The sequence below is a fragment of the Apostichopus japonicus genome, chromosome 10 (genome assembly GCF_037975245.1).
Source record: "Apostichopus japonicus isolate 1M-3 chromosome 10, ASM3797524v1, whole genome shotgun sequence".
NCBI lineage: Eukaryota > Metazoa > Echinodermata > Holothuroidea > Aspidochirotida > Stichopodidae > Apostichopus > Apostichopus japonicus.
In genome coordinates this window covers 2,846,222-2,871,161 of record NC_092570.1, presented here as the reverse complement: position 1 = coordinate 2,871,161, position 24,940 = coordinate 2,846,222, and the positions used below count along the sequence as shown (strand labels likewise).

Sequence of the window (24,940 nt, the reverse complement as noted above, 5' to 3'; positions counted from 1 at the left end):
TCTCTCTGAAGTACTGGTCGGCAGTCCTAACATCAAAGATTCAATCTTTCATGCAGGTAGTACTAGTACTAGGTTCAACATCAGGTCGAGTCAGCTGATCGAGGCTGTTGGCTTATGCTCTCCATTGTATTTTTAGCCTGGTATTGTATATACCTAGTCAAACGAAGTTGATGTTATTACGTTCTTTGAGACGGTTTCAGTATCACATTGTTTCAACCTGTAATAAACCTTCTCCTGTCATTAACTGTGGATTGATTTCCGGTATACATCAAAGAAGAAGTATGGCAAATACTAACAAAAGCGAAACGAGTGAGTCGATATCTTTAACGGCATGTAACCTAAATTAACGTAACTACTGTAAGTTAGGTACTAATGAAGTTATGCTAGTGTACATTGTTACTCTGTAAGTCCTATACTCTATCGTACATGCTACAGTAGGCGTAACTTTGGGCTCGGGCTGGAGTTTTAAGTTTTTGAAAGATTTCAGTAGGCATAATTTGCCGTTGAATTACCAACCCTAAACAACAGTGCACACTTTCCTTGCGAGGATTGCAATATTAATGTTTCAGGCAAAACGAAACTCTGTCTGTTTTGACTATTTGAGAGAGAACCATGCAAACAAGAAAGAGATGTCGAGAAATGCATTTATACTACTAGTACTAACGTGTTACTTGCGGACCATACAGCTGGTATAAGTGCACACTGAAGAAGACCTCTGCTAATCCGCTGTAGAGGAAGCAATTCCAACCCCCTACCCCAGACACCCTGAGTACATGTATACATGCTTGAAATTTATGATACCCTAGGCCTAAGTTATTGGACTGAACTGTTGTCACTTTCATTCCTATTTAATGGTCAAAATTTGCAATGCTGAAATGGTAGCTCTGAAATCTTTCAGCAATTGTACCATGCTTGGATTTTGGGCTATTTCTGAAACCTTTAATTTAACCTTTTTACCTTTAATTTAAGGTAGAATAATTTGTTAAGTCCTTAAATTTGAATCAAATTAAATTTTTCTTTCCCCTAGGGGTGCTCGTAACTGGTGCATCAGGGTATCTTGCCTCTCATGTTGTCCAACAACTGTTACAAGATGGTTATCAAGTGAGAGGAACAGTGAGAAGCCTGACAAACCCTCTAAAAGTTGACCCTTTGAAGAAACTGGGAGAAGAAGCAGAGAATCGGTTAGAGCTAGTGGAAGCTGACCTTACAAATGAAGAATGTTGGAAAGAGTAAGATATCAATTATTAATTTATCTGTAAGACCTTGGAAACTCTTTACAAAATTCGTATCTCTCCTTATTCACCGTGTTAGTAAATGCTTGGTTGTCTTATACATATGGTACACTTAATTTGTGCATGCAGTCTGTGTTACTGTGTAAGCCAAGTTGGGGAGTGGTACTGCAGCTTTGATTTCTGCATACAGAATATTGTAATGTTAACATAAACGTCCATTGGCCCTGCCAATGTTCAGTAAGTAAAACAGGAAACTCCAGTCATTAGGAACAGTTACTTAGATTGCCCAGTAAAGTAAACATATGATACCTGTAGCTAACTTTACTACAAAACAAGTTTTGAAACCATTTTACACTTCAACTCCTTCTCTCTCTCTCTCTCTCTGGGCTGATTCAAACAACAGTGCCATAGAAGGATGCACCTACGTTTGTCACACTGCCAGTCCATTCCCTATGGCCACTCCTGCAGATGAAAACGAAATTATCAAGCCAGCCGTGGATGGGACATTACGTGTTTTGAAAGCATGCACTGGAAAAGTGAAAAGAGTAGTCTTAACAAGTTCAGTAGCCGCAGTGGGAGGTAGGTGCAGGCTGGAGTAGCAAGTTTAATCATGTTTGTAAACTTTATATGTTGAAGCAACTTGATGATAATATTGAGGTGAATTGTTTGAACAGAATTTCATACTTAAAGGCATTGAAGACTCGCCCCAAACCGCGTGCGGCCATCTGAAAAAGTTAAGTTTCTGTTGCTTGCAAGTGACGTTTTGTTCTTGTCGCTACAAAATGCAGACAGTAATGAAACATGATACCTTGTTATCTTTAGCTGGACCTGAGATGTCCATCGCTGTATCGTTTATACACTGTGCTGTGGGTATTGACCGCAGCTGTATGTACTGACTGTACACTAGTCTCTAATTACCGACAGTAGCAAGCTGTGTGTGTATTTTCTGGGATCGATGGTGGTGTCTTACACATCTGTTACACCTCATTGGAAACTAGGTCAGATAACTGGCATTAGTTTCTTTTTGCGTGAGTCTTCACACATTTTAAAGCCCAGGTGAATACGCACACCTCATAACTTGGCCTATCAAATTGAGATTTACCACATGTGATTTATGTTGTATACAGTGCTCAGAGTCTGGAGAACAAAATGGCTCCACTGTTAATGTAACTTATGAAGTGAAAAATGGTGGAAACTGTGCATTGGTATAGTAAATTGAGATCTTGTATGAAATAATGCCCACATGTGGTAAACTCTTAAGTAATATTGCCAGTAGTTGATGATAAATCATAAAACACTGCTTTTATGGTCAATAGTTTTGACCCTAAATATGCTGCAAGGTAAGAACAAGGTCAATCATACTGCACCTCCAACAACCTTCCTATTGCCATCCTGTGTTTCCTCACTAAGGATTTTTTTTAGTTCTGTACCTGGACATTTGCTCAATATCTGAAAACATTTAAGGGTCAAACTCTCAAGGAGAGTAGATTTGAAAACGCTCAGCAGTTTTTGGCTCGGTAAAATTTGGGGAATGGTACCGACAACCGGTAAGGAATTTGCAAACATGAAACGTGAGTCTTTCCTTTGTAATACTTCAATCTTAAAGAGAAAAATCTTCCAGACTGTTGGATGGAAACAACATATTTAAGTATCTTGTCAATAACTTGAGGTATGGTCGATGGAATGTTTATTTTTTTTTTTCTCTGAAAACATTGAAGAGGGTCAGAATCTCTGCAGTTTTTGGCTTGTTAAAATTGGAGGAATGGTACTGATGACCTGTAAGAAATTTGTATTCAAAATGTTTTCATATTGACCATAATTTTGTTGGGCCATTAAAGCAATCAACTTCCAGCAACAGGAATATCCATTTACGGTGTTATTTTTCTCTTCTTCTTCTTTTTTTGGCAGAGGTGCACAGTACTGGCGTGAAAATGACAGAAGCAGATTGGACAGATCTAAGCAAACCAAACGTCGACCCTTACACAAAGAGTAAAACACTCGCAGAAAAGGCAGCATGGGATTATGTGGACAGTCTAGGTGGTAAGAAATAGTTTTTGACAGAACTGGTATTTTTTTAATTTTTCAACTTAAAGTTGTTCTGCCAAACTGCTAGTGCAAAAACCTGGTCATTACTTTACATAATAGCTGTAGTCAATCCCTTAAATGTGCACTTAGCATTGGTACCAGACTTGTACTCCAGTATGTAGTACAGTAGATAGAGCTGTACTCATACTAGTCCTTGTGGATTTGTACTTGTGCTCTTGAAGAGTAGTTTTAGTTTCTGTACCTGGACACCTGTAAATACACACAGCTTGCTACCGTCGGTAATTAGACACTAGTGTACAGTCAGTACATACAGCTACGGTCAATACCAACAACACAGTGTACATAGCAGGGATTGACGTCTCAGCAGGGAGTTGTTATGGAACTCACTGATCTCAGGTCCAGAAAAAAAGATAACAAGGTATCACGTTTCATTACTGTCTGCATTTTGTAGCGTCAAGAAGAAAACTTGCAAGCAATGGAAAGTTAACTTTTTCAGAGCTATGCACACGGTTTGGGGCGAGTCTTCAATGCCTTTATTGAGAAATGCCATGTTCTAAGGTGCCCTTAAAATGGTCAGCATGCTGTTAGTACCAATATCAGCACGTTGCCATAGATACTGACTCTTTACTGTTTAGACTCCTACATATCCGCATGTGTTTTGCTTGATATATTGAAAATTTGTACATGTTTTGGGGTTTGTGTCATCTCTTCGATTAAGTATTAAAGAGCTTATCTGTAGATTAAATAAAACAATAATTTATCATGACCCCCCTCTTTGGATGTAATGCAATTTTTTCATTATTTTTTTTAATTTGGATCTAACCTTTCTAGATGATGATAAGTTTGAGATGGCAGTGATAAACCCAGCATTCATTCTTGGCCCTGTCCTCACACAGCAAGGAGGGACAAGCATCGATGCCATTAGGAGGCTAATGTCTGGCAAAGACCCAATGCTACCTAGAGTTGCGTTCTCTGTGGTAGATGTCCGAGACGTTGCCAAGGCCCATGTTGTTGCCATGACATTACCTGAAGCTGCTGGTGGGTCTTCATTTTATTTTGTCGCCTCCGTTCAGTCGTAATTTTGCTTTTCTTTCTCTTGCTCATTTCATCCTTGGAATATCATATCAAAAATTATTATCTTCCGCAATTTTCATAACTCAATTTTTGGAGACAAAAAAAATTTCCAGATTTATGGGAAAGCGATTTTATAGAAAAGGGGGCTTTTTTAAAACTAGGTAATAATAATAATAATAATTGTGCGATAATACATGTTTGCTTCAATCTGTATCCCGCCCAGTGACCACCCTCATCGCGAAATGAAAGTGCTAAAATATTTGTTTGATTGATGAATTATTGAATTTCTGTACCATATGCGATGGGAGAGTGTAATCATAGCTGTATTGACAATGCTTACAAATGTTACTGTTCTCGTTAACGATTACTTCCTGCCCGCAGGTCACAGACACATTGTCTGTGGAGAAACGGCTTGGTTTACAGATATGACTGCCATTATGAAGGAAGAATTTGGTCCCCAAGGTAAATTATAAAGTTAACTAATTAAGCTTTAATGAGCGATCAATAGAAAAATGTGGAGTAGCGTTATAATTGTACTGTTGGTTTTTTTTTCTTTCTGAAGTATAATATGGCTGCCTAACAAATGTACGCAAGACTTGACAGCAGTATTTTATTCCATTCTCTCTCAAGTTATACAAATGGCAAAGATGATTTAGTCATTTGATGATGGCATAAAGGTCATACTCTACATCATGAATTGACCTCACTGTGCAATCAGGCAAAACTACAATTTACAAATTCCTGCAATCACTCCAAGTTTTAGAATCACACTTTTCAGAAATGTCCATTATTTACAGCGCTGCACTTTTGATGCAAAATGGAGTTTTGAAATCCTTTGAAGTATTTTAATATTCATAATTTCTTATACCATTTATTGTCTTTTAATCTGCCTTTTTTATCATCACTTTTTAATTAATTATTTGGTTTTCATTTGTGCATATAATTGATCGTATTTTATGACTTTTATAAATAAATATAGATGGCATAAAAGGGCTTTGAGTTTAACTGACTTTATATAACTTTTTCTTTTCTTCTTTTTTTTGATCATTTCTGTGGTATCTTGATCCCTCATCTTCCTGCAGGTTATAATCCGACGACTCGAACTATGCCGAGGATGCTGTGCACGATTCTTTCCTTCTTTGATTCCTCGATGAGACTTGTTAAGGACCGCTGGGAGATTGTGACATCCTTCGACAATACCAGGGTATGTATCTTTATTGATTATTGCAGCATCCAGCCTATGGGTATTGAAGAGGGGGTGTACACAAGAGAGGTGGAACTTTGGTAGCAGTTAGGCAGTTGGTTATTTGTCGATGACACTGAGGTCATTTTGTGATGACACTAAGGTTATTTTGTGATGACACTAAGGTTATGTTGTGATAGCACAGGTTATTTTGTGATAGCACAGGTTATTTTGTGATGACAATGAGGTCATTTTGTGATGACACAGGTTATTTTGTGATGACACTGAGGTTGTTTTGTGATGACACTGCGGTTATTTTGTGATGATATCAAGGATATGTTGGTTGACATTGAGATAAAGTTGTGAGTAAAGGGAAGTTAGTGTTTACTTATGTGGAGGTTATTTTGTGTTTTACATAGAGGTTCAGATTTTGTGAAATAACATTGATGTTAACTTGTAAACAGGTTGAGGTTATTTTCTATGACATTTGAAATGTTTCATCATGACAGTAAGATTATAATGTTGATGTTAACTTGTAACCAGGTTGAGGTTATTCTTGTGTGCTTATCCTTGATGTCTCTTTTATTTATAACGATGCTAAATTTGCCATTTTCGTTCTCAGATGAGGGAAGTACTGAAGATAGAACCAATACAGCCCAAACCTTGTATAATTGAAATGGTCTATTCTCTCATCGAGTTGGGGAGGATACACAAGACGCCGCAATATAAGGGAAGACCCGCTTCGCAGTGACATGTGACTCGCATCAGTTTAGTGTCACGATATCTGTATCACCACAGCCATGTAATTGGTCATATATATGAGAGGTTTTTGGTTTTTATTTTTATTTTCTACATAATTCCTATGAGTTATTAGGGGGGGGACCTTAACTCAATCTATAACCATTTTTATTAAGGCATATAAAAGCTATGAGGAGAAGAACCATATTAATCTTGAAAATATACATACTATGTTGAGATATGTTTCCAAGGTAACAGAATACTAAGTACTGAAACATTTTGTGCGGCTGTTAGAGGAATTATTTGCTTTCATATTTCCGAGGAAGATGTTGAATCTGTTAGCAATAAATTAATAGCTGTCGCTGGAGTCAAACTTACAAATAGGAGCTTTAACATCTATCAAGAGAAGGCAATGCTGCAAAAAGCAAATTTAGGTTTTACTGTGAGTTTTTAGAAAGCTAGAAATTCTTGTGGTTAATAACACATATATCACAGGGCATTAAGGGATTTCAGGTGACTCACTTTAATTGTTTAGCAAAATCACTTTTATTATTTTACGGTCAAACCCACATGCTCATAACATTTTGTATGGCAAAGATATAAATCTCTGTGTGTTACTTTGCGAATGTATCTGCAAGAAACGGAGTTAATAATGTCAAAAATGTTCTTGTTCCTCTCTATAATAAAAATAATATATCTCTGAATTTTGATGGAGTTCTAAGATCAGCAAAGATTGACAGCTAATTAAGCAAACATTCCAAATATATCACACTTCAAGGGTAAATCAACAATAAGATTGTGTTAGGTAAATAATGCATTTTGAAAATACAAATGCCATGATGACATCACAGACTGCCTACCGTGTTCCACTTTTTGGAGTAGGGGAACCTTTTTTACCCCCCACACTAGGTTGACAAGGACAAGATATCAAGATAAAAGGTTATAACTGAAAGGGTGGAATGCCTTTTTCTTCCATATAAGTGCAACAATGTTTGCCATGGGGATGTATCCCTTTAACGGATTTAAGACCACGTATCTAATTTTTTATATAATCAGCTCTTAAGGCTGACAAATTAAACTCAATTTATCACTTGCCATTTCTGTTAATAAAGATACCAAGCATTTTTAACTTCCAGTAAGTTGTCTAATTTATCCATCCAGTTGAGAAGATCATGATAGATGACAAGAGCTGTATTTAAAATGAAAACGTAATAATTTTGGTGCTTGTCTTATTTAATACAATTCAATACAAAGAGCCATCCAGCGCTTTGAACTTCATATATAAATATTTATTTATATATTTATCTAAATAGAACTTCAAATTGTAGTATATCAAGTAGTTTGTGTACTATTCAAAAGCATCTAAAATAACTCATTTGAAAATTCGTACTTTAGTAAGACTGCCATTCATTTTTCGCCACTGCCCACTTCTTCACCTTTCAAGGTTCTTAATCTGAAATGTTAGCCGGTGTATTACATAATCAACCCACCAAGCCTAGCAAAGGAAAACGAGCGTGGGAAAGTCACTTGCACAGCTCAAATTTCCCGCAATCTACCGCAAGAGCCTATTCAAATGCCCGAGGCAGGTAAACTGTTTTGGCAGTGGTATTAATGGGCGCATTTTCAAATGTTAATTGAAACTTGAAATAACTCCAGTCATAGTTTTAAGGGGTATTTCAACTGTTTTTCTACTTCACTACTTGAGCAGACTCATAATTTTACAAGTTCAAATTGTTAGTGATTCTTGGTCAACATCGCCGCCTGTATATCTTCATTCCTGAAAATATTTTCTGTTTTAATATATTTGTACAGATTTTGCACAAATTAGAAACAAGACTGCCAATGTACAACTCAATTTATTCATAAAAGCTTATCTGATTGTAGGAAAGAGTTTTGAAATCAAAGTATTGACGACTTGTTATTAATTACTTTGCATATTAGAATTGGGATGGAGTTGCTGTTGTTTGCTTAAATTAGTAAGACAAATTACTAGCTGCTTGAAACCTTCATGGTAATAAGAAATACCTGCATTAGTCACTTGATCGAATTTGCCGAAATGTGGCGGCGTAATGTATGAAGGATAGCAACTGGTTGTTCTTTAGGCCCAATGCCAGATCAATTTTGAAACAATTTTGATGTGTTATCATGGTAACGCTTTTATGGTTTATTATAATTATCTTTCTCAAGATCACCTAGTCCATCCATCGCAAGACATTCAGATGAAATTTTGGAAAAATTTTCCTATGAAAAGTCATAATTTTCTCAGGCTTGAAAATCAGAGCTAGTACTGATGTGGTTGGACCGTATCACACCTTAATCTAACCAAAGTAAAATGAATGAATATGCTGTTGCTAATTTTGTGCATATTTTTAATTGAAATTGCTATTAAGTCACTTTATTTTGTGGGTCAAGTCTTGTATTTAATATCTGGTTTGTTTTTCAATCAATATTTTCGTCAAGTATAGTTATATTTTTGAACAGTAGTGACTGGGTACCTGGCTCATTATACCGTCCTCTGCAAGTTGATATCCTGCAGAATTTTGCAAATTTCCATAATTAGGCCTAAAAATGATTTCTTTGTACAAAATGCATATTAAATGCGGGTGATTACTACCAGTTATTTCGGTTAACTAACTCAGTTGAGTAAACTTTGTCTTTGTCCATTGTTAAAGGAGACACAAATCCTACCATCGTCTGTAACTTAGATGACATAGATCATATGTCATGAACAGCTCCCTCAAGAAGCTACGACAAAAATCTTGTTCCATTTGGAAGACATCCTCGTTTAAAAATGCCGGTCTGGGAGCTGTCATTTTGTAAACCTGTGATGTCATAGTACCACAAGGATTTGAAATATTTTACTTTTTTTCTGTTTTTCTGTTCACATGTTCAAGTGCAAATGCCAATGCCAATGTAAGGGTTGAAACCAATCCCATCGTTGGTCTGGTCGAGAGCTGCGATATTTTTTAGATACTGCATTTGCAAAACCCACCACCTCCACTAGAGAAACTAAACATCAGAAATACATGAAGATAAAACATAAAATCAATGAAGCACAAGTGGCTCGGTGGTAACATGTTTAGACTTGATCAAGTCTTCAACCTTGTGGGTAATCGTGGCACTTTAAATCTGCTATGTCTCCCAAAAGATATCAGTTTTACTTTAGCTGTATGGTGAAGATGTACATGACATGTATCTCAACCACATAGACTAATATATGCTGGTTGGTATCGTGTCTCGATTCTGTAAATTAATTATAGGAGGTATTTTTCAGTTTTGGTATCTTTGGTCAGTGGCTTGACAAGTGATATATATATGCAGGTTATAATTAAGAAGCCATGCAAGTCAGCAATTGAAGTGGAAGTTCATTGCAAAATATCAGTGTATATGCAAAGGTTTATCAAGATGGTGAAAATATGGTACTTTTTTGCTATTGTTTGCACATCCAATGCTTGGTCATTATTTTTATCTCTTTTCATATCGTTCAATAAAATGAAGGTTGTGACCAATTGTAGCCTATATTTCTATAAGTTGAAGACAGAACACGTACTGAATATTTCGCAAACTTCCTTTATTTACCAGTTATTACTAGTTACCAGTTATTTTTTATATAATATGATATCATAAACTGTAATATACTGAAATAAACTTAATGAAAGGCATCAAAAATAGTACTCTCTCTCATTCAAATTAGTCTCGTTTTGTAGAAATAAAAGTAAATTAGGTATATTATTATTATTATTCTATTTACCTGTCTTATGACCCTGCCACTATTTCCTTTCCTCTCCTGCTTGGTTTCTACCCCTCCATATCCTGCCAATCCCCTAGGGGATTGGGGAGAACTACCCCATCCCTAATCTTATATGTTAAATTGCCTCTTCTTAACCCATACCCCTACCTAGCCATCCCCTACTTACCTACCCCTGCTGGCTTCAACCCCTGCTTTTCTAGCATATTTGGGGGCAACAGTTATGCCGCATTTAAGATAGGCAGCCTATTATTTCATTTAATTTATTTCGTCTATACATAAGAACAATAGAACAAAGTGGTATAGTATAAACAGTGGTCGATAACTAAGAAAATAAGAGGGACCACATTTTCTGATTAAGTGAAGGGTGAGATTTGGCATGAATTCCTCAAGTATAGATCAATGGATAAAACTTTAAGAAGATGGCAGAAACTCCTAAATGAGGTCAATATCCAAAGGAAAGCAGAAGAAGAAATATTTCTTTTACAGCATGCCCTGGAAAAGATGTTTTCCTCCCTATTAGCAACCTTGCTGGAAAGTGACATGCCAGCAACAACCTTAAACGTGACCCCTGAAGCATTGACTCAGACAGAGGAACAGGCATTGCGGTAATGTGCTGGTTATGTATCATATAAATTAATTTAAAAAAAAATACAATAAAATGCAAAGCAATGAACTTGCTGCTCAATATGTCAAAATTTTATCAAAGTGGTCTCAAGATAAAAGCCCAGCTGCAGACTCATTTCTGGCTTATTCAAATGAGTGGTTTCAAATACAGAATAGAGGCGGCTTTTTCGAGTCAATGATAGTGTATTTATTTTTTCAAACGCATGGAAGAAATGGTAAGGACAACAGAACAAACTAAAAATATTGTTTGCTTAAAAGATGTAAACCTGCAAAGTTTATTAATGAAAAAAATTGAAGGTAATCGGCACTTGTGTCTACTATGTGGAATACTGTTTGTGCCAAATTTCTATCTCAGGAAGCTAGTTCTATATTTCGTTCTGAGGTTATGAAATGTTTCATCAAAATGAGATATGAATCCTTTATGTAAGTATATGTAAATATTAATAAGCAAATAACAGACAAAATATCAAAAATAATCTGACAAAGGACTTAAAAACAGTTTAGGGAATATGTAGAGAAACCGTTGATTTAATTGATATGAATAGTCCTAGAGCATGAAGGGAGGGAGGATCAGTGAATAAGGCTTAACATTTAGGTTGTGTTCCAATTATAACAGTTAATTTATCATGCTGAAACTTACACTACAAAGTTTTGTGAAACTACTACTGATAATTAAACACTCAAAAAGGTTTATACCCCTCTATGTGGAGTACGAGACTACAGAGAATAACTACTGCGCATGCGGTTACTATCAGGGGAAGCCCCATGAAGTAATCGGCTATAGATACGGTCGAACAGAACATTGCTTTCACTCAAGTGTTAGTCTGCACAGCGAATGCTTGTTGGCTGAAAGTGCATTATAGCTTGGTTCTCAATTCAAATTATGATTACCAGCACACCAGGCCACAATTTTTAAAAATAGCCGTGACCATTTTCTTTTACACATTGTACACATTCAAAGCTATCCGAAAGTTCACGCTTTTCAGACAATCGATACTGTACTATTAATAGTACTACTGTATTAGGTTGTTTGTTATTTTCCTTATTTGAGTAATATTCACTACATGGTACTATTACTTATTATAATTTACTATCTGACTAGTTAGACTACTAAGAACTTTCGAAAAGGAGCGACATCCGAAAAGCCGAACGAACTGTAATCACATATTTCAAGTAAGTATTATATTTCTAAGTTAGAATCTAAGGAGTAAGGGTATACAATAGCCTCAAGGTAACCGGTATTATTTTTAAGTCGACAACAGATAATACCCCAGTATTTTTTGATTAACGATGTCCATCAACGAAAAAATCAAAATCACTCAACTGTATGCGTTTTTCATTTGTGTAGTTCCTCAGAAATGTACTGATCTCAAAATATTTATTGTTCTGTGCCTACACAGGTACAGCTGGGCAGAATTTGACCACAAAATGTCTGCATTGTCAAGTTCTTTCATACCTCTAAATTGACACATGTCGATAACTGTATTGTAGACCTTAGTATACATCCATTGACTTTGGATGTGTTTGCTATGCCCTGAGCCTCTAACTTACAGTAGCTCAGACAGGTCAGGTCCCATAGAGTAGTGGTATCAACTGAGGTAATTTTGGTTATTTTTAGTGAGTAATATTTCCAAATGCCAAACAATGTGCAAAACGGGGGGGGGGGGGGGAGGGTCGTAAAAGCTTTATCGTTGCTAAAATTTTTTGAAGGTGTGTCAATTACGAAGTTGCATCAATAATGAAGCCCTTACTATATGAACTGATCATTTTTACTCTTTCTTCAGTGCTCTTGTTCACCTAGGTCTTATATCTTAATTAGATTATTTTGAAGAGACCTCAAGAAAACACAGGAACACTATGGTTCTGCAGGCATGCTGGATTTTGTTTGCTGTTCTTGCGATTTTAATTGAGGGTGCTGAATGTTACAGTAAGTATAATTAACAGGATTCCCAGCTAGTACCGGTGCTGTGCCCGAGTGGATAAAGGCAGTGGCATTTGAAGCAATGAGTTTAAGTAATTGAGAGGTTCCGGGTACAATACCCGGCCGGGTCATACACGTAGTAATTAGGAGGGTTTTTCATCCAAGAGCAATCTATGGTTTTCCCATCTGAAATGACTTTCTAAAAAAATTGAAAAGAGTCCAAATTTGAGTTAAAATGTTGAATTGGAACCCACCCGATGTGTAAGTTGAAATCCCTTGCAGGTTTTTCCCACATTTGTGGTCGCTTTATCATTGTAAAAATAACTATACTGATTATAATTATGAACTTCTTCTCTTTAAATAGCAAAGTTACTTAGCCAGCTGGGAGCAGCTAGAAAACCACAGTAGAATGTGGTACGCTAGCTGTTCATCTATGCAGGACCAATTATTTCACCGAAACTGATAATTTATATCTCTCATGCGATGATTATATATGACACATATGACACCAATTGGAGGGTTCACATGCAGCTTGGACATATATGCCAGCATTTGTAGTCCAATTGCTTATCATGGTGCTGTCTATACTATTAGCACCCTGCAGCCATAACATCTGTTGTTTTATAATGTTATGATTCATAGCCTATAGTCTACTGTAGAAGACTAGACAGCTTGCTGAATGATGACACACTACCTGGTTTAATTTGGTTCACCTGCACACATACAATGGTGTAGTCCAATAATATTAATGGCTATAACTTTGCAAGCTACATGACACAAAATTGTGGTCTTCCTTAACTTGTTGGTGACCCCGAACCTCCATTTTCCCCCACCCCCACAACTCAGAATTCCAGGCTCCTGCTTAGCTGAGAATACTGTAGTATATAGCTATTCATTACACTTTTTGGTTAGCCATGCGATATTCCGAAATCATATTGCAGTATGCGTACAAGTAGGTGTGAATTATGTATGCATTCAGTCTATGGTGAAAGGAAGGCTAGCGTAAACTAAACCAGTGTTGGTTTTGGGGCTGGGAAGGTAAGGGGGGGGAGGGGGAATATAGGGGAAGCCAAGAACCAAACAAAATGAAAGCTGCTTCGATGTTCAAGCAATAAATGGGCAAGCCATTCATCACTGCTCTTAGTTTTAAAGCAAGAAAGTCTGGTTCATGGCAGTTAAGCTCTGAGACAACAGTCTCAGTTGCAATTAATAAATGTATATTACACCCTCGATGGCGTTCATCTTACAACTGGTGTAAACAAATAAAACCCCACTTGTTCATGGCAGTCAGGAGTGTAAAGCCTGTTATTCAGACCTATAGTTGTCTTGTAGCTGTTAAGGGCTTGTCATCTTTCAACTTTAAGGCTTTGCATGTAATTAAAATACCCTTGTTGGCAATTCATGAGCAATCCATCAAGAGTTAATAGATTTGGAAGAATTTGCTGGAACAAAAAAAACAAACGGAGAATACATTTCTAAAGAGACAGATGGACAGTACATTATAGCTGACTGTTATCTGTCTCATTTAATTGTGTTCCTCTAGTCTCAATTCAATTCGGTACTTTAGCTCCTGAAGAAGATCATACCAGTATCGCATCGTTAGACCCCCTACTGTAAAGTTCTGTTTGATCATTCACCTAAACAGGCTTTTTGAAGAAGATATAGCAGTTTGTTAACAGTCCTTTTCTCGATCTCTTTTTAAATATGTAAGATTTACAATGTGAATTGTCTTTATCTTTCAGTCTTTCAAGACGTAGGGATAACTTTAGGTGCCGTCATTTCAGTCATAGCCCTGACAAGCTGCTTTATAGTAAGTTTAAAGTATCATACCAACCTTGATTATGTAAATCCTGTATTTTTGAATGTATTGTTTTATTTACACAACATCAAGGAACCAACTGTCACAGATTGGATTTTATAAAAGAATTCAGGTTTTTTTTAAAATGTTTTATGATATCACTAGTACTGTAATTTCAAGCTTTGATGCAAGGTTTACAAGGCTTGGGAAGTGCCATTTCCAGCGATCTGGGAGACAGGCAACCCATGGCGCTACGCTTAGATAGTTTTCAATGCAGAATCTACGGCTTTGATAGTTTGCCTACAGGTTCCCCCCTCCCTTGGCAAATTCCTGGCTACGTGCCTGAGAGAATTCTTAGTATGAATGAAAGCATATGTGTTAACAAGAGAAGCTGCTGCAGCTAAATCTTCTGCAGCAAGGCTGAAATCAGCATCACACAATAGAGGTGATCTTGGCAGACCAGTAGCACCTATTGTGTGAAAGTATAGTGCCTATTGTGTGAAAGTATAGTGCCTATTGTGTAAAGTATAGTGCCTATTGTGTGAAAGTATAGTGCCTATTGTGTGAAAGTATAGTGCCTATTGTGTGAAAGTATAGTGCCTATTGTGTGAAAGTGTAGTGCCTATTGTGTGAAAGTGTAGTGCCTATTGTGTGAAAGTATCTACTATATAGTGCCTATTGTGTGAAAGTATAGTGCCTATTGTGTGAAAGTATAGTGCCTATTGTGTGAAAGTATAGTGCCTATTGTGTGAAAGTGTAGTGCCTATTGTGTGAAAGTATAGTGCCTATTGTGTGAAAGTACAGTATATAGTGCCTATTGTGTGAAAGTAATTGCCTATGGTGTGAAAGTATAGTGCCTATTGTGTGAAAGTATAGTGCCTATTGTGTGAAAGTGTAGTGCCTATTGTGTGAAAGTGTAGTGCCTATTGTGTGAAAGTATAGTGCCTATTGTGTGAAAGTACAGTATATAGTGCCTATTGTGTGAAAGTAATTGCCTATGGTGTGAAAGTATAGTGCCTATTGTGTGAAAGTATAGTGCCTATTGTGTGAAAGTGTAGTGCCTATTGTGTGAAAGTATAGTGCCTATTGTGTGAAAGTGTAGTGCCTATTGTGTGAAAGTGTAGTGCCTATTGTGTGAAAGTATCTACTATCTAGTGCCTATGGTGTGAAAGTATAGTGCCTATTGTGTGAAGGTATAGTGCCTATTGTGTGAAAGTATGTAGTGCCTATGGTGTGAAGGTATAGTGCCTATTGTGTGAAAGTATAGTGCCTATATATTGTGTGAAAGTGTAGCACCTATTGTGTGAAAGTATAGTGCCTATTGTGTGAAAGTATAGTGCCTATTGTGTGAAAGTGTAGCACCTATTGTGTGAAAGTATAGTGCCTATTGTGTGAAAGTATAGCCTATTGTGTGAAAGTGTAGTGCCTATTGTGTGAAAGTATCTACTATATAGTGCCTAATGTGTGAAAGTATAGTGCCTATTGTGTGAAAGTATCTAGTGTCTATTGTGTGAAAGTATAGTGCCTATATTGTGAAAGTATCTAGTGCCTATGGTGTGAAAGTATCTATAGTGCCTATTGTGTGAAAGTATAGTGCCTATTTTGTGAAAGTATCTAGTGCCTATGGTGTGAAAGTATAGTGCCTATTGTGTGGAGGTATAGTGCCTATTGTGTGAAAGTATGTAGTGCCTATTGTGTGAAAGTATACTGTAGTGCCTATGGTGTGAAAGTATAGTGCCTATTGTGTGAAGGTATAGTGCCCATTGTGTAAAAGTATCTAGTGCCTAAATATTGTGTGAAAGTATCTATATGGCCAATTGTGTGAAAGTATAGTGCCTATTGTCTTAAAATGTAGCGCCTATTGTGTGAAAGCATAGCACCTCCTGTGTGAAAGTATAGCGCCTATTTTGTGAAAGTTTATTGCCTATTGTGTGAAAGTAGAGTGCGTATTGTGTGAAAGTAGAGTGCATAATGTTAAAGTATAATTATGCCTGTTGTATAGTGCCTATTGTGTGAAAGTAGAATGCAGACCCCCTCTTCCTCCCCCAAGCATCCTCCTATTGACATGATGTCTTCACCTAAGAGGACAAGGATTGAATCCTATAAAATAAAAATTTCTGTATTCTGTACTGTTACATTCAAACAATGAGTTTGAGTATCAAATAATCAAGGACACAATGTTTCTTGATGTGCAAGTTTGACGGATTAATGTAATGGAGGGTGTTGTGGTCTGTTTGGTTAGTCCATGAACTATATATAGCTGCCACCTTATGTTGTAAGTTCCATTCCTGGCCAGATCATTTGGCTGTGCAAGGCACTTAATTTGCCTCTCTCCTAAAAGGTTTATAATGTTGGGTACCATATGAGGTAACTTGAATAAATCACTTATATAGAGTTGTGCTGTACTTGGACGTTACACCGATCCATGTATAATTTGATATGGTAATAATATTGTGCATGTACAAAGTAGGCATGATGTGTAGGTTTGGTGGATAGAACAGCAGCTTTTGAACCAGTACAAAACTCCCATGATTTTAGGTTGTGGATCACAGGCCTTTCCAAGATTTTGCTTTATTTCACTGTTGCAATCTGAATTTGATGAAAACAACCATTCTTCCTGACATTGGTCGTCACGAAAGACCATCAACAATATCCCCTGCGTAATGTTACTCAGCAACGTGAAGATTATGCACTGCTCCCCTTCAAAGCCAAAGACTGGAAGTTGGTACAGAATAATCTGCACTTACTTGGTATTGTAATGTGAAAGTTAATTTAAAAGTTATTTAATACTTTAGCTGAAAAATGACTGATATTATACTCTTCCATTGCGATCTCTTTGTGAATGGACTTGAAGAAGTTAAAGTGGATGACAGTGAAAGCTTCTGAGCTTGATTTTGAATAACCAAAGTTATCATTGGTATTACAATTTAATTCACCCACCCCACTCGATCCTTTCTCATTCCCCTCCTCACATATTTATCCTTTCAAACTTTACCTTCAACTTTATACTTTTTTTTTTCATTTTGTTTTCAGTGTGCTATGAAAATGTATGAGATATGTAATACGGTTGGTATTTATTGTTTCTGTACCCTTTTGTTCTCATAACCGTACTGTAAAAGATCCTTAAGATCCTTAAGTTGTTGGATCGATGGCCTTGAGCTTAGGCACAGTATTACATTAAAATTTGATATGTTGAAGACAAGCTTTACACTGGTGTACATATTAGACCATGTAGAATTTCTCTACAACTCTGATTTTGAAAAATTACCATATAAGCATATCAGTGAAGCTCTTCAGTGAAACTGACTGGACTACTAAGTCTAACACACAGGCCATCATTGTCATTTCATAAGATGCAACATTTCACCAGTTTGGTTTCCATGACAAATCGTATCCTTTGCATTCACGATAGTGTATGTGTGACGCCGAGCTTGAAAACACGATATCTGAAGATGGGAAGGTCAGACCAACTTCATATCTAGTGTGAAGAAGTACCACATTGAGTACAAGAAGCCTATTCTATTTTTGGTCAAAGCGGGTTGTTTGGGGTCACCAGGGCTAAAATTGTGATAATCTTGTATATATGATATCTCAAGAAGGGAAGCTTGGGCAGACCTCATATTTAGTGTGTTAAAATACCACATTGAATACAAGATGCCTCTTGTTGTTGGTGGAGATCAAAGGTTATTTGGGGTCATCAGAGGTCAAATTGTGAAAACCTTTTTACATAATATCTCAATATTGGAAGCTTGGGTAGATCTCATACTTGGTATGAAGTTGTAAACCAATGGGTAAAAAGGAGCCTAGATTGATTTTAGTAGAGGTCAAATGTCATTTAAAGTGAACAAATGCCAAACATTTACTTAACTCCCCTCTTACCTTTCACTCTACACTAACACACCTTCCTAAACATAATATCCCAAGGGAAGCTTGGACAGATCGCATATTTGGTATGTAATTGTACCACATTGAGTACAAGAAGCCTAATGTGGGCAGAGGTCAATGTTGTTTGAGTTCACCAGGGGTCAAATTGTGAAAACAATGTTTAACACAATATTTCAACAAGGACATTTGTCATTTTTAGTATGTTGATGAATCACATTTAGTACAAGAAGTCTGTTGTTGAGGTCAGGTGGTCATTTCATAACATGTCATTGTGAATTTATTGTTTGTCACATCACACTGCTTTTCACTGTAATAAAAAGATCAAGTATGTTGCACACCTCCACTATACATTACCTCAGATTCATGAAGAAAACTACTCATGTTATATCATCGACACCACAGTGCATTTTTGCATTCTGGACTGTTTTGGTAGCGTATTTGATATGTTATTCAGTGTCTGTATATCTATCGTTGATATTCAAGTCGCTGAAGACCAAAACATCCCTGATTCATCCCTAAAGGACTGATATTAATACTCACTATATATGAAGAAATGCTGCCAGAAACAGGATAAAACAAAGAAACGAAAAATAAGGAATTAAACAGAGTCCATCTAGGAAACCACAGAGCATTGAACAAACAAAAGAAAGAAAATATCACTAAAATGTATACAGTATAAATTTGTAAGGGCCTCAAATAACATGTTTAATAGTTTATGAAAGGGAATAATTTACGATTTAGTTTGAAAGAAGCATTCTAGACATTTTAACATGTTTTGAAAGGTGAATGTCTTGTAAGTGAATTGATCCGAATTTTTTTTAAAGTTTATGTTGGATTATGAATATACCACCTCTTAAAAAAGTATTTTGCAACAAAGCATTTTGGACCTGTCCACCCTTGGTATATTCCTGCAGAATTCCCCTTCATTTTTATTTCACCATTTCAGGTGATGCAACTACTTGACCACCATACACTTGCTTTTCACATTTTATGTGTTTCGTTAACATCCAAGTACGATGAACAGTATCGTTTTCGATTTCGATTTATACGATTTATTTTAAACCAGTATAAATATAAAATATTTATAAATAGGCGTACAAAAAAAAAAACAGTTCTTGTTAAGATTAAACAAATGATATGGTAAATGGTAAGTGAAAGAAATAAGATTGTTAAATGGTTTAAACATAAAATGATGAAACAGTCATTACTGAAACTATAATAAAGGTTCTAAACTATCAAATTGTGTAACCATTGCTGCACGGTGTATGAACGAATTACTATACAGTTGAATTCTATATTTGGGCAAGATATTTGGATTTCTGATGGTTCTGGTTGACTTCACTAGATGACTCATGAGTGGGACATGCAGTGGGTGTTTATCGTCATTCCTGATTTTTTCTGTCATTCTGACGAAGTCTAGCTCTCCTAGCAGCTCCATTTACTTCCTCTCTTAATGATTGATAGTCGATATGCAGTATTTGTGATGCATACTTAAGGAATTTTATCAGTCTGGATTTATCTTTATTGGTGACAGCAGTCCCAAAGAGAAACTAAAACCAAATTGAGCACATGCAGTAACAATGAGTGAGAAGTGGTGCATTTCGATAGCAGAATAAATGACCACTATAACCATAAAATAGCAAACAATCAAGTTCCTGTTAAACTTGTGAAAATGTTTTATACAACTTTTAATATCGTTCAGGCGGTAGCTTTGCAAGTTTGTGGGAAATAGATAGTATACAAATAATGAATGGTTATGAGTGCATTTAGTGCAAATATTTCATGAGTTGAAAGATGGAATGTTCCATTCAACGAGGCGCAGCCGAGTTGAATGGAACAAATTACTTCTTTCAACGAATGAAATATTTACACTATTGCACGAATGGAAACCATTCATTATTTGTTTTATACAACACCTTCAAATTTGGATATAATTGTATGTAAAATGTACTCATGCAACAGATTGTTTTGAACAGACAGGTTTCTCTGCTCTGTTACCATTGAAAGAAGTGCTATCAAAAAAGTATAACATATGGTTCTATTTCATAGAGTGGAATAGAGCGGATTTTGCATGCAATCGACGAGCAATTGACCAATCAAATAGCCGGAATATAATTAGGTGTTGCATAATACCAGATTGTGACAGCACCCGTTCTTGATTTCTGGTTGCGACTGGACTGCTCCATAGATACATGTCCATGCTGACGTGTAACGATTCTTTATCTTCCAGCAACCACCCTCATCGACGTCGACACCGGGAGCCAATGTGTCAGATGAGAACCCCTCTCCCACGGCTCCGACCCTTGCAGTGGTATCACATAATGCTGCAGTCAACCCTCCATCTCAGTTACCGATGAATACTGCAGCTCTGACTCCCAGTGCATCCCCTCAACCTCATTTGGGACCAACGTCAGACGGTGGGCCCTCTCCATACATCAACCATGCGCTAGATCTCCCTCCATCTTATGAGGAAGCAATGAAGTGTGCAAGTAGTCCCTGGCCACAAGGAAGCTAGCTTCGCCAGGGTCTGATCGGGTATGAATTTATAGCACTGCGAAAATGTTGTACACTGGTTATGTATGCAAGTGTAGTGTGCCTTGCATATTAACCCTTGTCCAAAAGCATTATTTTTATGGTATGTATTCTGGTATTCATGAACCTACCAGAGATGGGCTATATGGTTTACATTCAGACAGTTTAATTTGTCGGTTATAAAAAAAAAGAATGAATGTTTCCCTATATTGGACAAATATTGCACAACTTTAAACTTGCAAATTTCTCGTCTTTACTTCTAGAATTTGGCTGTCATTCAGTCTTCTCTTTCAACTTTTCAACTTGTCTGTCTTTCTTAGAGAATCAAGTCATAAGTTTTGTAACAATTTTAAGAAAGATCTACTTTTACTCATGAGAATAATTGTGCAATAAAACTTATGTATTCTTTACAGATCGAGGCCTTTCTTAATTGGGACGTTTATTTTTTATATTATATTGATCCCAAGTTCAACATCTTTAACTTAAACAGCCGTAAGTAAGATATGGAATAAAATTTCATCATCCTGGCTGTCAATTCTATCAATATTTCTAAAAATTTTCCTTTGTTTCTAAGAAGTCTGAAAGTTTCTTTTAACAAACTGGAAAAAGTGGCAACTTTGAACATTTTTCATGTCGTTTTGTATAATTACCTACATTCACTACAAGTACTGTTTTGTTTAGGGAAGTTTGATGATCAGAGCAAAGGTTCAATCATGTGCATTCCACAGGGCAAACATTTCTGAAGATTTTTGTGCTGGTGGTCCCTCTGACAACTTGGTCTTACTTTTAAGGTTGTTGAAACAGCAACGTTATTTTGTAACGTAACAACAAATTCAAAGAAGATTAATAAATGTTAATTGCTGCCAACAATTTAGCAAAAAAATCTGTGAACAATTGTGAAATTGCTTCGTAGATACTGTACCTAACTTTCCAGGTTCAAGGATGCTGTTGTTAGCTCCGGACCAGGACCACTTATTTTCAAGCACGTCAGTGGCATATGTGACCTTGTGCATTGTTGCTTTAATACACAAAGGAATGGAGAAATTAGCACATGACCTTGAAGAGAATGCTGCACCTCCCATATTTAACAACACAGACCACACCCACTGAGGTCCATTCACTAACAATGGAACACATGAAACAGACACAAGTTTCCATTCCAGTAGCAGATAAAAAGGTCTTCAAGATAGTCGGGGGCGGGGGAGTTCAAATATTGGTATGTTGAAGTTTGGTCTACCTTAAAAATTGGCTTACACGAGGAGAATATCCTTCTAATGTCTGTTCATGTCATGTTTCTCCTTGATACAAAAACAGAAAACAATTCTACATAGCTGGACGATAAATTTGTCATCACTGTTTGCTGTTAGAAGTAACAAAGATTTCCAAAAGATAGTCTTTTGCCCTCTTGGTGGTTCAAAGCATCTTAATTGTTCCCTACATTGACGAAAGTCTAACAAAACAACTCAATGTCTCAACAGTCCGGCATTTGAACGGGGTGGGGGCAAGGTGGGCATGCTTTATTGGGAATATTCGCAACAGAGGTGTACAACCAATAGCTGTTGTCGCAGATAGGTTGGTTAGCAAACAAAATTACGTCTATTCCATAACTTGTTCCGTCACATTGAGTGACTGATTGAAATGATGTTTATTTTTTTATTATTTTTTTATTGAAACCAATATTTATACTCTCTGACATGTGCAATTTTGATCAAGATACATTATGCCAACTACTGTAGTAGCAAAAATGTCAGATGACATTCTTGAATGCAAGGTCATGATTTTTTTTTTTTAAGTTAGCCTTTGGAGTTTTTACTTTCCAAGAAAGTGTAGCGAAGGTCCATGTTGCACATATTTTATGTGGATCACTTTCCATCAAGCAATTTAATTGGTTTCATTAACAAAAAAAGCAATTTATGGGTTGGATCATATGAATTTCCCCTCCCTTCATTCCCAACCGCTACCAAGCCCTTCTCACCAATCTCTTCTTTTCTTTGCATTCTATCTCGGCTGTTTTTTCTTTTCCTTCTATCGTGGGTGTTTTTTCTTTGCCTTCTATCGTGGGTGTTTCCCTTTGCCCTCTATCTTGGTTGGGTTTGTTTGTTGGCTTCTATTTTGGGTGTTATTTCTTTGCCTTCTAACTTGGGTGCAAATTCTATCTTGGCTGTTTTTTTCTTTGCCTTCTATCATGGGTGTTATTTTTCTTTGCCTTTTATCTCGGCTGTTTTTTCTTTGCCTTCTATCTCGGCTGTTTTTTCTTTGACTTCTATCTTGGTAGGGTGTATTTGCAAATGATGATATATGAAAAAGTACTGCTTTTGTAAAGCTTCTTTAAAGCAAATCCAAACTTCTCCCCATGCAGCTGAAAATACAATTTTTGTATGTGTCCTAGTCCTAGTCCTTTCTAGCTTGATATTTCTGCTTCAGTTTATTGTTGTATATATGGGTATATTTTTCATCAATATAATGATACATATTTTTGATCAAAGCACATTTTGACATTGAAGGCTGATCATTTTATAGCTTTATTTGCTTTAACTTACATAGTTTTCTACCTCAGAATGTTCTAAGCTGCTTTAAGCCAAATATAATCCTATTGTATTCGATCTAGCACAACAGAGTAAAGTTATTCAATACCATTTCTTTGTTTCTGTGTAACATACAGGTTGTTTTAAACATGTCAAAATGTTAGGTTGTGGTAGCTAGGTTATGGTGTTTGATAGCTTCATTTTGCACTGGGATTTTAAGTGTGTATGATTCATGTAATTTCATGTCATATTTTGTATTTTTTGGGTACAATATCTATTCAGTACATATTTATCTAACTCAAAAGTTATTTTGCACAAATATTACGCAAACCTTTTTTTTTTTTAAATTTTATCTCTGATGGTGAAAATAAGTTATACTTTCAGCTACCTTTATCTTTCCTTTAACATCAAGTACATTACCATAAGAGTGACAAACTCAGTATATATTCTTACAGTATTGAGTATGCGTGAATTTATGTGTGTATGTATGGATGTTTGTAGGATAAGTTGTACAAGGAATCCTGAATAATTTGAACCTGTCACATCCCAGATCAGAAATTCAATCAAATCTCTGTGTACACTTGCATTGTAATGGGCATGATTCTCCCATATATATGGTCCAGTTCCTCTAATTCTAGTGAATAAAATACTGGGTGTTCTGTTATCCCAACAAGATGCAACCAGTATTTTGTTACATTATAGGAGGATGACCACGTGAAAATTTTGGTTATATTTTTCGGGCAAGTCGTTACAGCCCACCCAAATCAAATTGGGCTCCTATGTCTATGCTTCTACCCATATGAAGTTTCCACAAAGAACATGTGTTGGTTGCATTTTATTTGAATTGATGGATAATGGATGAATATTAATATTCCGTCCTGGATTGAGGAGCTGATGTATTTTCATCAATTCAGCTATAAATGTTTATGCTATAGATTTGCCATATTTTCAGGCTGAATATCTCGAAAAACTAAAAGAAATAGGAACATTTACCAGTATTCAATTTTTGACCCCTTTTTTTTCTTGTTCTAGGATATAGCAAGACTTAAATAAGAAAAAAGTTCAGCTCAAAGTTGATCTTAAACTAACGATAATATGTACGCAATACCTAAACGTACTAGAAAACGTTACTGTGTCTAGATATGCCAGGAGTAACTGTAGTTAATTATATAGCTGCAGGTAAAAATAAGCAACAGCAAACTAACTGAAATAATTATGTAAAATTTCTCAGATATTGTAATTTTTATTGAAACTTACGTGTAACAAAAATATAAACCAATTTACTGAAATAATTTGCCACTGTTTGTTGCAAGATGCATGTAAATATTTCAAGTATTTGCAAACATATATAAGAAAAAAGGCAATAAGCTGACCTGAAAATTATCAATCTCCTCCAATAGTTTTTCAGCAGCTCTTTCAGGCGGACTTTGATTTAAAACAATTATAAATTGATTTTCATATGTAGTCAAATACTGACCATAAATTATAAAATACAATATTTGTCAATCTATCTTCTTTTTATTGTATTCAGACTGTTTATCTTGTATGTAGAGAAATTAACAGTGTGTCGCATGCTTATCAGTTGAGGGGAGGGTGGGGGGGGGGGGGTTGTGGATTTTATGAAATTCCTA

At 36.2% G+C, this 24,940-nt stretch overlaps 2 protein-coding genes across 4 annotated transcripts; both read left to right on the top strand.

Annotated features, from left to right (window-relative positions):
* Positions 1-77: 77 nt before the first annotated feature.
* LOC139975213 (uncharacterized) lies at positions 78-9,942 on the top strand. Its single transcript, XM_071982943.1, has 8 exons — positions 78-309; positions 1,028-1,229; positions 1,636-1,811; positions 3,141-3,272; positions 4,110-4,316; positions 4,734-4,814; positions 5,435-5,556; positions 6,158-9,942. The coding sequence occupies exons 1-8, from the start codon at positions 171-173 to the stop codon at positions 6,284-6,286; spliced, it is 1,188 nt and encodes a 395-aa protein (XP_071839044.1). The 5' UTR covers positions 78-170; the 3' UTR covers positions 6,287-9,942.
* Positions 9,943-11,481: 1,539 nt separating this feature from the next.
* LOC139974852 (uncharacterized) lies at positions 11,482-24,819 on the top strand. 3 transcript variants are annotated; one of them, XM_071982330.1, is made up of 5 exons: positions 11,482-11,821; positions 12,468-12,575; positions 14,312-14,379; positions 17,401-17,433; positions 20,483-24,819. In XM_071982330.1, exons 2-5 carry the CDS (start codon positions 12,506-12,508, stop codon positions 20,765-20,767), a joined length of 456 nt encoding a protein of 151 aa, XP_071838431.1. In that variant the 5' UTR covers positions 11,482-11,821; positions 12,468-12,505; the 3' UTR covers positions 20,768-24,819. The 3 variants fall into 3 exon arrangements, with proteins under 3 accessions (XP_071838431.1, XP_071838430.1, XP_071838433.1); XM_071982329.1 differs by having other exon boundaries at positions 11,487-11,821; positions 12,433-12,575; XM_071982332.1 differs by lacking the exon at positions 17,401-17,433 and having other exon boundaries at positions 11,487-11,821; positions 12,433-12,575.
* The last annotated feature ends 121 nt before the right edge of the window (positions 24,820-24,940 follow it).

Excerpts from the sequence above, each read along its gene's own strand:
- LOC139974852 (XM_071982330.1), top strand. The coding sequence starts at position 12,506 with ATGGTTCTGCAGGCATGCTGGATTTTGTTTGCTGTTCTTGCGATTTTA. Across the intron at positions 12,576-14,311 it reads TGAGGGTGCTGAATGTTACA|TCTTTCAAGACGTAGGGATA; the intron begins GTAAGTATAATT and ends TTTATCTTTCAG. Across the intron at positions 14,380-17,400 it reads CCCTGACAAGCTGCTTTATA|TGTGCTATGAAAATGTATGA; the intron begins GTAAGTTTAAAG and ends TTTTGTTTTCAG.
- LOC139975213 (XM_071982943.1), top strand. The coding sequence starts at position 171 with ATGTTATTACGTTCTTTGAGACGGTTTCAGTATCACATTGTTTCAACC. Across the intron at positions 1,812-3,140 it reads TTCAGTAGCCGCAGTGGGAG|AGGTGCACAGTACTGGCGTG; the intron begins GTAGGTGCAGGC and ends TTTTTTTGGCAG. Across the intron at positions 4,317-4,733 it reads GACATTACCTGAAGCTGCTG|GTCACAGACACATTGTCTGT; the intron begins GTGGGTCTTCAT and ends TCCTGCCCGCAG.